Source organism: Bremia lactucae, linkage group LG1, assembly GCF_004359215.1.
Source record: "Bremia lactucae strain SF5 linkage group LG1, whole genome shotgun sequence".
NCBI lineage: Eukaryota > Oomycota > Peronosporomycetes > Peronosporales > Peronosporaceae > Bremia > Bremia lactucae.
Window position 1 is genome coordinate 1,632,470 of NC_090610.1, and position 15,047 is coordinate 1,647,516.

Below are 15,047 nucleotides of genomic sequence, written 5' to 3' on the forward strand. Positions count from 1 at the left end.
CGTTGCACTCCTGGCTAACGCACCCCTTCCAACCGCACCAGGCTCTTGGCACTGTGCCGGTTTATGCGACGCATGACTTCTTGTCAGCTCGCCGTCTACTGCCACAGGCTCTCGGCTCTGTGCAGGACATTCGGACGCATGACTACTTGTCATCGTCCTATTCACTACCTCAGTCTCCACGAGCTGGGTAGGAATTGGTGACGTTTGACATCCCGTCAACGCACCCTCAACTGTGTTCGACACGACATCAGTTGCATAGGCCTCTCGCAGGAGCACATCCTTTCCGGTGTCCTGCGTAGAGTTCGCAACTGTGCGTGTACGCCAGTCTATCCATGGTTGGTACTTTGCCAACCATGGCATGCCTAGGATGAGGTCATACGGACTCTCCATACCTAGCACTGTGAACTTCTCTTTACAAGAGAAGTCACTAAAGCTGAAGGCGAGTTCTACCTGAACTCCCTCAGACTTAACGAGCGCGCCGTTCGCTAAACGAATGTTCGCCTCTTCTCGCTGCCATCCTGGCAAATCGACTCAAACATCGCCGGTCTCTTTCTTAGAGCCGCGAGTTTTACAAAATTTTGTGATGCACCCGAATTCACAAGGAGGGCCATCACCTGTTTATAGCCTCTTACTTGAGCGCTATAGACCAGAAGGTTGAGGTCCGAAATTTCGAGACCTCAGGGACTATGCTTCCCATTTGATCCACATTTCTGAACTTAGGGGTAGCTTCTGAGTCCGCGTCAGTAGGACATCCCGCCCCTTCTGCGCTCCAGCTTTTCCCGACCCTCAGTGGTCGATGCAGAACTCATGCGTCTCGCATGCTGGTTCTTGCCATTGCCCTTTGGGTAGAGAGTCCTCTTGCTGGGCGTCTTCGCCCCAGCAGGGACCCTGGCGTAGCAGCGAGCCATCTTATGGCCGCGCTTGCCGAATTTATAACAGACAACGTCTGCATTGCCCAACTCCACGGGAGTGGCATCTGAACTCTCGGCCGACGGCTTATACCAAGCTGTCGCTGAGGCACTGTTGTCTCCTCAACCAAGACAGTTTGGATTGCCTTTTCCATCGTCGACGGCACCTTTCTGAAAAGGGCCTGTTGCAATGGGCCATGCCGCAGTCCGTCCATAAACGTGGGCACCTTAATGTGCTCCGGAATAAGACCTACGGTAATGGACGCCGACAGCAGGCCCATCTCTTGCACATACTCTTGCAGAGATCGCTTCGTCTATCGCGCTCCAAAGAAACGTGCCTGAAGCAACACTTCGTTGTTCGGCGGCTGGTACATGGCGCGAATCTCTTCCTTAAAGGTCACCCATGTAGCGAACGCTTTTCTGTCCGCCACTAGCGTCGAGAAAGCCCACTCTGAGGCCTTACCGCGCAGATGCGACATGGCGTACGACTTCATCCGGCTGTCGTCCTCGATGAGCTGGGCAACACCGCATTGCTCCACGGCTAAAAGCTAGTGAACAATCGTGTGCGCCGCAGTTCCATCGAACTTGGGCGGGTCCATCCGAATGGGCCTCGGCTGATGCGGCCGGGCAGAGAGCATCTCAACAGTCCTGTTGAGAGCCTCGCTCCAAGCCTGCTCATGCCTCAGCTCATCCTGAATCTGAGTGACGGACTCCGCCGCAGCATGGCCCTGTGCCTCGGACGTAGCCCGGGATATGCTTCAGCTCGGGCTTGCGCTGCAGAGTGAATTGCCGACTCCTCTTCTTCCATGCAGCGTTTATCAACCCCCGTGCGGGTCAAACCCACGACCATTGGCTTAAAAGGCCAGCGCTCTATCAACTGAGCTAGACGGGTTTCGGCCGGTAAGAATCATTTTAAGCCAATAATCACAAAAAATATATATTTTTTGTAACATATAATATTGGTGAGAATCATTTTAAGCCAATAATCACAAAAAGATATATTTTTTAAGAAATATAATATTTAAAAAAATATATCTTTTAGTGATTATTGGCTTAAAATGATTCTCACCGGCCGAAACCCGTCTAGCTCAGTTGATAGAGCGCTGGCCTTTTTTTAACATTTGCTGTTAAAGTTCCAATGTTACCTTTTCACGTATGACGAAAGTAGGATTCGAACCATTCAATTTCTCGGCGCACAAATCGGAAGACTTGGACACAGAAGCGGCTATTAAAGCTATTAAACCCATTATAAATTAGTAGTCAAGCAACCTATATTTTATTGCAAGCCTTCCAAACGCTTCGTGATAGACTTGCCTGTGGCCAACGTAGGCGCACATGGTGTACGAGCAGACCCAGGTAAGGTAAAATCGGTAAAGAAATTGTCAATTCCACGGCATGTGAAGGATTTGCGCCAATTCCTAGGGCTCGCTAATTACTTGCATAAATATAGCAAGAATTATGCTGGGCAAACTAAATCATTATCTGACCTCCTTAAAAAGGATGCACACTGGGTTTGGTCAAAGGAACAAGTAGATGCGTTCATGTCAGTCAAGTAATACTTTGTCGAGGCACCGGTCTTGGCATTGTCAGTCGGTCGCGCATAAGCGCTTTAGCGTCGCCTGCGACGCAGGTAATTTTGCAATCGGCAGCGTGCTTATGCAGAAGGATGACGACGGCGTTGACCGTGTCATTTCTTGTTATTCCCGGCTTTTAAAAGCCGCAGAAATGAATTACCCTGTGCATGACAAAGAGATACTTTCGATAAAGTATGATCTTGCCAAGTTTCGTGTGCACCTATTGGGCACCGGACCATTTGTAGTTTATACGGATCACGCATCACTGCGGACCGCAATAAATTCACCGCACCTCTCGCCTAGAATGGCAAGATGGCTTGCATTCTTCTCTGAATTTAATTTCAAAGTTGAATACAAGCCGGGTAAGTCGAATGTCTTGGCTGACGCTTTATCGCGCAGACCAGACTTCGAGGTTAGACACCAGGAAAGTGTATCTAGTGCTAAAGTACAATTTCAGCTGTCAACGTTGGCAGCCATCAAGGCATACCACGTGGCGAGCTCATTGGCCTCCGAAATAAAAGAGAGCTACAGTCAGGATGACCATTGTCGCCTGCTGTTGGATCACTTTGGTGGACGAAAGGTAACCCCTCCGTCGCATTTGAAAGCTAAGCTAAATTGCTTTAGCTACAGCGATGGCCTGTTATGGCATGAGCTGTCACCTTGTGATCCCTTGAGAATCTATGGGACTCATGACACAATTTTCAAGTTGATGATCCTTCACGAGCTGCATGATGCGCCATCTAGTGGACATCTGGACCGTGAAAAGACATTTTTACGAGTGTCAGAGGAATTTTGGTAGCCACACCTATACAGATAGGTGGCCAACTATAATCGCCCTTGCGAACAGTCTCAGCGCATGAAGCCTACACTGTCCAGCAGTGCGCCACTGAAGCCGCTACCGATCCAACCAACTGTTAGAAGTCAGTAAGTCTGGACTTCATGTTTGGTATACCGCCCGATCATAAGGGTCGGACGGGGCTCGTCGTCTTTGTAGACAGATTGAGCAAAATGGGGCATTTGGCACCATGTTAAACATCAATTACAGGCAAGGAGGCAGCTCTTTTGTTCCTAGATCCTGTATACGGGATGCTCGAGTCTATAGTATCGGACCGGGATTCACGTGTTACGTCTGGTTTCTGTCGACATGCGTCTTGGCTCGACTCCGAGACAGTGGAGATGCAAAGTGTCTAAGCCTTAAAGCTTATCTGATATGGTGGTTTTTCGACCATATAGTGTGTTAAACTCATCATTGCTTCTGGATGAAGCCGTCCTGGAGGACACAAAGCCTCTTTGAGGCCGGAACTCCCACGTTCCAACCATTCCAACCTTTGTTGGCTCTGTACAGAGCTAGTATCCAATCCAACATTCGACGAGGAGTTATGCAACTCAAATTTCTTGTCCAGAGATCTTTTACGTGTCACTTCACGTGCATTAGAAGGAAATGCCTTGACAATTTGCCGATAGTGTCATGACTGACACTCAGTATGTTGCCACCTCGGACGACCATAGTCGGTGGACTTAGACGTGTCACTCTACGTGTCTAAGGGATATTACACCTTTGATGACTCGGCCCTAGGCCTACAGTGCTTTCAACATTCAGTAATTCTTTAATGCAACGAGTGTTTTTCAACGGAGTACGTGCTGTTCCACCCCATTTTGCTAAGCCGGGCTCAAGATTAGTGTTTTCAGCATTAAAGTTCATTAACTCAGACATTCCAATGTCAAAACTCTGACAGATTCGGTCAGTGATTCGCGTCAATAGCGTTTTCGTTGCCTAACAAAGGTGGGTTTATGACGCTCCAAAGCTTTGAACGGAACATTGCGCGTTGCGCCTAAGGTTCTAAGACCCCAATTGATCCATGGTTCATGGCGTTCAAGTCAGACCATACAAACGATAAGATCATATATCGAATCCAAATCAAGGATGAGACAGCGTTCCACACGGTCAGAATTCAAAAACTTCATACCTAAGTTTAACGGGACTTTAGGAACAGTGACATGCTAAGCGAACAATGATCGTATCACTTTCATGCGCTTGAAGCGCCTCAACATATTGTTGATTTTCTTCAAGTGAAAGACGGCGAGCACAATTGCAAGACACGCCTAAGTCAATTAAAATTGACCATGGCTTGTCAAAGCCCTTCACAGCAGTCTGAGCGGCTAACAAGCCAGGCTTGTACCCACGCCCCGTGCCATTATGCCCCGAGCTAATTGGGGCTAGGTCCTGTTTACTCATGCCTCTTAGAGGTTCAACAGAGCCTTGGTCTTCTCCAGAAAGGCGCTTCGCCCCTAGTGGGTATCGACGTTCACCCGCACCGTACCAGATTGAAGTGTAGGTCGGGATTGTTGCTTTTTCAAACTTCGGGCGCGTTGCGTAAGGGACAAGCCAGGTGTGTCTGTTTCGTGTGTTTCCGCACACATAACACCTGCGAGTGTTTCTATGCTGTTCCACAGCTTAAAATTCTTCTTTTCTCTCCTCAACGAGGGTTAGATCCATGGGTTCTCGTCTATTAGACGACACCACGTGCTTACAGAGCTTGAACGGTACGCAACCACTAGCGGGCTTAATATCGCAACTACCTCTTCAAAAGTAACGGGATAGGATCGGGACAATATCGTCCGGGCAACGCCCGGATTGAGACCCTTTAAAGAGACTGTTACGCAATAGCTTCTTGCACCGGGTATTAAAGGCGTAGCGGCAACGAGAGTTCTTAACTCCTAGACATATTTTGCTAGGGTTTGATTACCTTGACAAGTCACAATCAGCTGTGACCGCATGCAAAAAGCCTGATCAGGCGGTGCAAACATGCTGATTTTATTTGCTGTTTCATCGAATCCCGTGAAGTAAAAGCGTCGTTTACGTGCTGTACGAATGTGCCCATGGATCTACCACGAGCTTGGAAATGGCCATGGCCACCTTTTGTCGTTATGTTAAGAACAAGACGGAGTCAATGGACATCTCCATCTGCTTAATCCACAAAGAGAGGTTTTCTCCCTCATTACCCTCAAATGTCTTCACATAGATCTGAATAAGTACATCAATGTACTAGTTGGCATAGATGCCACTAGGTGATCTTGAACCTGTCCGATCAGGGAGGATTCATATTGCATAAAGGCTTCAAGCCTTGCATGCAGAACCTCTGGTCCCTGCGACATGATAAACTCAATTTGTTTAAGCCCCCAAAAAGTTTTGATATTGTCCTACGCGGTGCGTTGCGCTTCTGAAAGGTTTGGAAACGTCTCCATTTCAGTAAAGGCATAGTCTTATCAAGACTCAGGCGTTAATTGACTGCGAGTGCTACCAGGTATAGCGGAGCTACCTCGCTACTTAAGTCAGAGGAAGACTTATAGACTCAAAGAGTGTCTAAGTACTATAGAACTAATAGTTTAACAACTCAGCGAGCCATACAAGCTTAGTGAATTCTAGCTTAAGAAATTCAGGGGTTCGTAGAACCAATTGGCAAGTAGCACCCAAGATTATGGACCTTAGAATGGCATTTATCTCTCACATATCAATGCGCAAGTCTTAGGAAGGCATTAGACGCTTTAAGATCAAAGGGAGTGAGCTTTTTTTAATAATTTAATCTAAAACCTTACCCTGAATACATAAAAAATAGATTTCGCCACCAAATTCATATCTTGCGGCTGCCATATATGTGACCCATGATGAATGTGATTTTAGTGATTAACCATTTGAATTAGGACAAAAGGGTATTTTTTACTCATAAAGTAAATGTACCACAACAAATCACCAACTGAAGTGTGCAGCATTAAAGGTATGGCATATCCCTTCCTGGGATTAAACCACTGTTCACGTCATTCCATACATGTCCCCCAGGTGTCTGTCCAATGTCACAATTGACATCAAGAGGAGCTGACCAAAGCGCTGCAATTTCTGCATGAGCCGGTCGCCAGGCACTAAAGTAATTAGTCGGTGAAATATTTTTGGCGACGTTTGAGGGAAAGAGTACGCTTCAATGCCTGGGATTCATACCTGTTCAGAATCCCAATATCAATCCAAAAACACTTGACTCCGCAGATTCCTTTCGGTGTCATCCCGCTTGTTCGGATTGAGACAATTCCATCCTCCCATCCTCTTCCGAAATACGAACCAAACTCGATATAGAATGATCATCATATCAAACTAAAGATCAGTTTCTTTTGGAAATAATATTTAGTATTCCTCGTATAGGACATAACGTAACGGGGCACCCTGAGACATCCGAGAGGCTCGGAAGCGATTCCATCATCACAGAGATTCAGTCTATATAGTCTCAGGCGTCGATTGACAACAAGTGTTACTAATCGCAGCTGAGCTACCTAGCTCCTTAAGCCAGAGAGAGACTTATAGTGGAGCTACTTGAAGGAAACGACTCGAAGAATTAAACAATTTCGAAGAGCTCTCGATCCCCAGTTTAATAGACTACAGATGTGTAGAATTACGCGGAAACTTGTGCCGAAGGTTATGTGCCTTTAAAAGAATTCTAAGCTTTACTGATCGGGTGCTCGTTACATAAAAATTGTTTCCGCTAAGAGGATAATTAATATTATACGTTACATAAATATTGTTTCCGCTAAGAGGATAATAAATATTATACCCCTATAAGAATAAAAAAAATAAAAGGTATGAAAATAGAGAGCCGGTTTAGCCACACACCCCTTTCGGTATAGCCCCACACTCGGCTTAACCCCAAAATAATTCCACATACCCGGCCTATACAGTCTTGGACGAGGACGTTATTCTTGATATAGATGGGATTATCAAAAAATAGTACGTATATTGCTATTTTGTGGCCTGAACCAATTCATTATATATCTTTAAGAAGACTCAGCGCTCATAACGCAATGTCTTTACTACAGTGCATTTATACTGGTATTGAAGCTTTTCTTACGACCACATTTTGCTTCCTGTAGGTTTACAAGCATTTCCAAAAGGCTCTATTAATGAAATACAATGATGAGTGCACTGCGATGTCGACCGCAGATCATCCCCAGACCGATGGCCAAACCGAACGTGCCAATCGGGTCGTGGCGGATGTCTTGCGCACTTTAGCAACAAATGCCTTGTGATGACCCAAGGTTTAAGAAACGCACCTGCGACATTCAACCGAGTGGTGGCTCCCGTGATGCGTCAGGACCGTGCCTACGCGCCCCATTACTTTGACGATGTATTCGTGAATAGTAGGGCCGAGGACAGGCTGAGCGCAATAGAGTCGCACAAGCGTCATTTAGACGCTGTGTTACAGACTTTTAAGGACGCCCAATTGTACGTCAACTTCCAAAAGTGCGTCATAGGGGTCCCTTAAACCTGTGCTGGGTTGGCACGTAGGTACACATGGTGTACGAGCAGACCCAGACAAGGTAAAATCGGTAAAGAAATTGTCAATCCCACGGCATGCGAAGGATTTGCGCCAATTCCTAGGGCTCGCTAATTACTTGCATAAACATAGCAAGAATTATGCTGGGCAAACTAAACCATTATCTGACCTCCTTAAAAAGGCACAATGGGTTTGGTCAAAGGAACAAGTAGATGCGTTCATATCAGTCAAATAATATGTTGTCGAGGCACCGGTCTTGGCATTGTCAGTCGGTCGCGCATAAACGCTTTAGCGTCGCCTGCGACGCAGGTAATTTTGCAATCGCAAGCGTGCTTATGCAGAAGGATGACGACGGCGTTGGCCGTACCATCTCTCATTAGTCCCGTCTTTTAAAAGCCGCGGAAATGAATTACCCTGTGCATGACAAAGAGATACTTTCGATAAAGTATGATCTTGCCAAGTTTCGTGTGCACCTATTGGGCACCGGACCATTTGTAGTTTATACGGATCACGCATCACTGCGGACCGCAATAAATTCACCGCACCTCTCGCCTAGAATGGCAAGATGGCTTGCATTCTTCTCTGAATTTAATTTCAAAGTTGACTACAAGCCGGGTAAGTCGAATGTCTTGGCTGACGCTTTATCGCGCAGACCAGACTTCGAGGTTAGACACCAGGAAAGTGTATCTAGTGCTAAAGTACAATTTCAGCTGTCAACGTTGGCAGCCATTAAGGCATACCACGTGGCGAGCTCATTGGCCTCCGAAATAAAAGAGAGCTACAGTCAGGATGACCATTGTCGCCTGCTGTTGGATCACTTTGGTGGACGAAAGGTAACCCCTCCGTCGCATTTGAAAGCTAAGCTAAATTGCTTTAGCTACAGCGATGGCCTGTTATGGCATGAGCTGTCACCTTGTGATCCCTTGAGAATCTTTGGGACTCATGACACAATTTTCAAGTTGATGATCCTTCACGAGCTGCATGATGCGCCATCTAGTGGACATCTGGACCGTGAAAAGACATTTTTACGAGTGTCAGAGGAATTTTGGTGGCCACACCTATATAGATAGGTGGCCAACTATAATCGCCCTTGCGAACAGTCTCAGCGCATTAAGCCTACACCGTCCAGCAGTGCGCCGCTGAAGCCGCTTCTGATTCCAACCAACTGTTAGAAGTCAGTAAGTATATACTTCATGTTTGGCAGACCGCCCGATCGTAAGAGTCGGAGGGGGCTCGTCGTCTTTGTAGACAGATTGAGCAAAATGGTGCATTTGGCACCATGTAAAACATCAATTACAGGCAAGGAGGCAGCTCTCTACCGCTGTTTCATCGCATCGGAATGCGGATGAATGCGGCGCGTTAATCCCGCCTCGTATTGGTCGGGCGTTTCATTTGAACGCAACACGACCGGGATCGGGAAAATACGCCCAAGCGATTTTCCCTGAGCCCTCCATGATTGAAAGACGCCATAATAATTATGTGCGTCTACAAGAGCGCGCTCTAGGAGCGACGCTCTTGGCCCGTTTAAACGAGGCCATTTAGATGGAGGGGGCGTCTTTGGAATGCCACCCGTCAGATAGCCACGTTCAAAACGACTGGCTTGTTACACCGACTGACACCGACTGAGCACGTTCACGTGTCGTCGGCGGCGCTTTAGGCTCCGAATCCTCTATGTCAGAACCATTATGAATTATGGTCTGGGCATAAGGCGTTGTGGTTATACCCAACGGAGAAGCGGCTGCGCCTCAATGGGGAGCGCTCTCATTAATGCTCGCTGCGCTATCCAGCATAGACGATGAGACAGCATTAGTATTTGTTGCAAAGTGTTTCCATGTTGTGAGCAATGAGAAAAGTTTGGATGGGCAATAATGCGCCATCGTCCTTACTCATTAGCTCGTTGACCGCATCACTACTATGAGTTGGGTGAGGTCGCTAAGGCGCCCACCACAACTACGTCAGTGCACGCAAGAGAAGACGGTCTAACCACTTCCTCGCTGTGCTAGGGTCTGTGTCTAAGTAGAGCGTGGCCGCATTAAGACGTGCCTGCCTACAAAATATAACAATTTGTTTGCGGATAGAAAAGGCAGGCTGCGAAGCCAGAGGCACTTTTCCAAGTATTGGGAACGAGACTCGGAATCCATCTTGACTTGGTTAAAGCCGTACAGTAGAATCTGTCTAAATTAAAAATGCTGGGACGCCTCTTCTTAATACATTTACGGAGGTTTAATATTAGACAGGTGAACTACACCCCGCATAAATTAATTAATCTGCTTTTTCGGAGGGATGTAGTTAAAAAAGAAGGTCATCTCCCCCAAATCCCTGATGTACAACTCAGCAGCACATCCCACAATGCCTGTGAGAGGAGCACGCCACACCACAATGAAGGACGATGTCCGTGTGGTTCTCTGCAAACATCACACAAAAAATCCCGCATTGACTCAGGCTCAGCTTGTCAATTGGCTTCAGGACAATTATCAGCTAAGGGTCAGCCAGGCGACGGTCTCCAACACGCTGAAGAGGAAGGCAGACCTTCTTCGGCTTTCAGGGGACAGCAACATGAATGCCAAATGCCAGCATGCAGTCAAGTATCCACTGATAGAATCAGCTCTGCTGGTTTAGTGCATTGCCAACCTGGATCGCATCAATCTCAGCGGACACCTTGTCCGTGTACATGCATAGCGAATTCTGGACCGTCTTCGTCTAGGACATGAACCATGTCAGTTTTCTAGTGAGATGGCTGAAATTCTTTAAAGCTCGGAATGGAATCCGCTCCTCCTTCAGGATCTCGACAAAGGTGTCGTTGAGCCGGGAAATATTAACATCCAGTCTCAGCATGGGCTAGCGATGTCCGCACTGAGACCATCCACAACTGTTTCCGGCACTGCAACATCCGGTCAAAACCATCTGATGCTGCACCAGTCCTCGAGGAGCAGTACCTTGACAATGAAGTCATGGTGGAGCTTCAGGTATTCCAACCCGATGGACATCTACAACCTGCTATACTATCCTGGTGAGCAGATTACATCATACATTCCAGACATGGATGATATAATTGAGGGCCACCTTCCGACTCAGCCTGAGGACGAGCAGGATGACAGCTAGGAATCGCTGTCGTGGATGCTCAGAAAGCACTCGAGTTGCTTGAACATTGTGGCTGCAACAGGATGGCGATGCGCTGGGTTTCCTCAAGTCAGTACAGCAGGTGTAGGACAGGGTTGGAGCAATCCGCACAAACCAAATGGTTCAGCCTGACATACGAGATTTCTTAAGACGTGTTTAGGTAGTGCTTTAGATTATTTATTGTATCTGATTTTTTCTAAAAAAAAATACATGAATCATAAATTTAAAAAAAATCGGGACCTCAAATTGCGTTTATTAATTAAATTAAAGAGGTTCATTTATCTAAGTATTTGCCCAACCTTAAGACGGAGGTAAACTATTACTTGGGGGGAGGTTATTAATTAACACAGTATTATTTTAGACAGGTTCTCCTGTAACATGCTGACGAATCTCTTTAAAAAGCTGAAGCAAATTAAGCATTTTGTCAGACACTTATGGCCTTTGATTGGTGTATAATATGTAATTTCTGTCACTTGGCTTAATTATGTAAACTTTTTTAGCTGCTCTTTATGATCCGCGAAGTATGGCGAATCGAGCTAGGCCTGGGCGTCGGTCCATTTCGTCTTGGCGCAAGTATTGCTGAAGTCCTGCATGTTCTTAAGAGCCGTCTCCCGGTGCGTCCCTTTGAAATCGTGTACGACGTTTCTGAACCATACAAGCGCGACGTCGTCGTGAAGTCTGATCAGGACGGCCTTAAAGTTAGAAGCAGACTTCTTTAATTATACATATCACTCCTACATAGATTTCATTACTTCACGATCGCTTCTGCTTTAGTTGCTATTTGATCCCTTGCGGCAGATGCTCAAGTGTATCGATTTCTATGATGTAAACCGCGTGGCTCTGAAATTTGGACGCGTCATCATTTTTGGTGGAGATATCTCCGCGACCTTCATGTCTGTTTACAACGTGAGCGACCCGATCTTTTTCATTGTGGCAACTGTTTCTTTTCAGTAATTTTATTTACATTTTAGCTATTTGGACCGACATTTCCTGGCCATTACAACGCGGCAGTAGAGGTTGGCGCAACAATAATTGATTTTTGATAACGTCTTCACGATTGTTGCTCTAGAGCTACGTCTTGGCCTACGATGGTGGGTGTATTAGATTCTCAATTCCAGTAAAGTATCGTGACTTGTACGAGGACTGCACAAACTTACCGATGGAATTTCCGGTTAAATAATTTCTTGCGATTATAGTGTTTCGGGGATAAAATTACTATGCTTATTTGATTGCAGAATGGTGCAACTTCAGCAGCCACAGGACTTGCTGTTTTTGTAGGTGAAGATTATCGTTCACCTGAGTCTCCTCCTCCTGTCGAAAAGTAAGTTTCTAAGTTTTAGACTGAAGTAATTTAGCCTTTGACGATTTGTTTGCAGGCACTATTTTGAGGAAGTTGGAGTGGAAATTGATGGGAATATAACGTCATTAGCATTTGCTGGCCGAAAGCAGTGCATTCGGCTCGGGTGGTCTCCTCAGGTTTTGCAAAATAGCTTTGTATGCGACTACGATTTTGATGTTGAATTTCGAGCTTTGCAGGAAATCATTAGCAAGCTAGGAGCGCCAGTATCCGTCTTTCGAAGATTTGAAGATCCCAACTATGGGTACATATTTGCTATTAAGCCTATTGCAGAAGCTTAAAGAGCTTTGAATATTTTACGAGCGTTGTGCTCTTAATTCACATATGTAGTGCTACCATTGCTGGTGGAATTGAAGCGGAGTACTTCCACAACTATCCTCACTTAGGTCTTGACATACTGTACAATGTAATGCATCGAGCGTCGAAGGTAATATTGAAAACCAACGCTTTAGGGTAAGTATCTGGGACATATTATTGATCTCGACCGGATTATAACTCGCTAATTCCTGTTTTAAATTTCTAGTCATCCTGACTTTGGCGCGTACAACAAATGCAACTTTCTACTTAAATTTCCATTGAGTGCTCCGCAAGAGTCTAAGCTATCACAGCGATCTATTATAAAAGTGACGCCTCATATATCGGTACCGCTACTTAAATTGTATTGCATGCCAGACCTTGGCTTTGACAATGTTGATTTGTGATGTAGTGGAAAGAAATTTGCTTGACTTTTGAAAAAGCGACAGATTTGCGGCCTGTTGTCCACGACAATGGTCTGGGTCTTCACCCTTTTGGATCGACATTGTGCTATCCGCTGACACCAGGATGCACTTTCGAAGTAATGAAAAACGGTTTTATTGCTAGTGTAACTCTTTCTATTCGCAATTAGATAAGCAATGACGCCGTTCTCTCTGCGCTAGTCACTACAGCTAAGCTAAACATTGTACAAGTTTGCGAAATTATTGCTCACGATTTAAAATATGTAATACAAGTAAAGCCGTTGTCATAAAACTTTCTGTTGCTGCTGCTACTGTCCGTTCCCATAGAACGGTCGAGGTATCGGAGGTGCAACGCTCTTAGATTGCCTATGCGGAGGGTAAGCTTCGCTATGCGGTACGGTTCGTGGTTGCTGAGGCTGGCAGTAGTATGCTTGAGGCGAGAGTTGCAGTTGGCTATGCGGGTAAAGAGCATGCGGAGGGTACGAAGTCAAATCTTGAGATGGTAGGAGTGGTTGGTAGTAGCCGTTTGACACTATGTGCTCCTGCGACACAGGCGATATATCGTGTGAGGATACAAGTAATCTATTGCCCCGAAAAGCTGTGTAAAGCGGGCTTCCGTACGCTGCAGACTGTGGCTGTGTATAATTTGTAATACCACCGTAAGGCCTTGTCTGCATGGAAGGCATGGCAAGCATCTGATACGTTGGTGTATGCTGACTGCACCCAACGATTCTCGGAGGTGAAGCACGATGTCTTGAATAATTATAAACGGCATTTCTTTCGAATTTGCCATGTCCACCGCGTCCACCTCGACCACCACCGTTGGCTTGGGATGGCGCATAATTAGTGCCTTTTATACCATGATTTTGCGCACCACCTCGATTGCGTTTGCGTCCACCGCGTTTAGCGGCCGCCTCTGCTTCATCGTCAGAAAATTCCGTCTCATCTGCCTCTTCGTCAAAAATGTTTGACGCGTCTGTACCCTTGTGTTTAATGTCTTCTGGGACAATATATGTCGTGTGTTCAGTCGCGTAGTAGACTGTAGAGTTCACTCGCGCATTCTTAGGGATCTTGAAAGTGCTTGCAAAGCGAATAAGGTACATGGGCATCATAACAGGACCGAAGACTTCATCTATGCACCCAAGTACCGTACGGTCTTCAAGACATAGCACGCTTCCTTCGTTCAGCAATGTGGTGTTCGATATTGCCTGCACGGTAATCATAAGTGCGGTCGCACTAATATTCAGAATACTTCCACAATGCGCAATGGGACAATCGTTCGTAAGATCCACTCCGGGTTCGCGCACAGGAGGCAGCACGACCTCGTGTTCTGTGGTCAGCGCTGGACCATTCTTATAATTTTCTTTCTCCATGGCTGCCTCAATCGTGGCGCGAAGTTCATTTAAATCATCAGCGCCTTCATCGCTGTCATAGTCGCAACTGCCGCCGCTTGATAATTCTGCAGCATGTGGCTCGAACGCTAAATCTTCTAGCTTCGTTTTAACGGTTATCTCGATACTGTCGCAGTCACTGCCTCCTCCATCCTTACTATCGTCCGTCGCAGCAGTGGTCATCACCACCTTAGCATTCTTATCCATCGCAGAGCTATCGAGCTGTGACATTCTTAAGTACATTTGAGCATCGGCGTGGTGTGCAGCGACGGCGAGGTCAGATATCGCTTCGACTGTTTCCATAAGGTCAATTTGAGTGTAAAAGTTTGACAGGCTGGGAGCTCCAATCACTTGAGTTACAACACAGACTAACAATAATTGGGCAAAAATTATCCCAGTCAAAACATGATTGTAACTGCTAAAAACAAGTAGATGACTGCAATTGGAGGGGCAATTAATACTTAAATCAACTAATGAACACAATTGTCACATTTGCTCACTACAATATTACCACGTTGGAAAATTTTGGCGATATTACGAGTAGAAATAATAATGTTCATTCTCCTTTACTATTCCTTTTAAGTAGGCGGGTGCTACTATAGCAGCCACTGTAACGGGGCGTATCGCTACATGAAATTAACACTTAAAGGTTGTTTATTAATA

The 15,047-nt window shown here is 46.0% G+C and overlaps 2 protein-coding genes across 2 annotated transcripts; one reads left to right on the top strand and one right to left on the bottom strand.

The window, feature by feature from the left end:
- Nucleotides 1-11,247: 11,247 nt before the first annotated feature.
- Nucleotides 11,248-14,662, top strand: CCR75_006939 (uncharacterized protein). Its single transcript, XM_067965004.1, has 9 exons — nt 11,248-11,618; nt 11,695-11,826; nt 11,892-11,936; nt 11,990-12,091; nt 12,156-12,241; nt 12,297-12,521; nt 12,551-12,730; nt 12,801-12,918; nt 12,984-14,662. The coding sequence occupies exons 1-9, from the start codon at nt 11,430-11,432 to the stop codon at nt 13,161-13,163; spliced, it is 1,257 nt and encodes a 418-aa protein (XP_067822845.1). The 5' UTR covers nt 11,248-11,429; the 3' UTR covers nt 13,164-14,662.
- On the bottom strand, nt 13,302-14,687 carry CCR75_006938 (uncharacterized protein; the record flags this gene model as incomplete). Its single annotated transcript, XM_067965003.1, has 1 exon — nt 13,302-14,687. One exon carries the CDS (start codon nt 14,685-14,687, stop codon nt 13,302-13,304), a length of 1,386 nt encoding a protein of 461 aa, XP_067822846.1.
- Between the last annotated feature and the right edge of the window lie 360 nt (nt 14,688-15,047).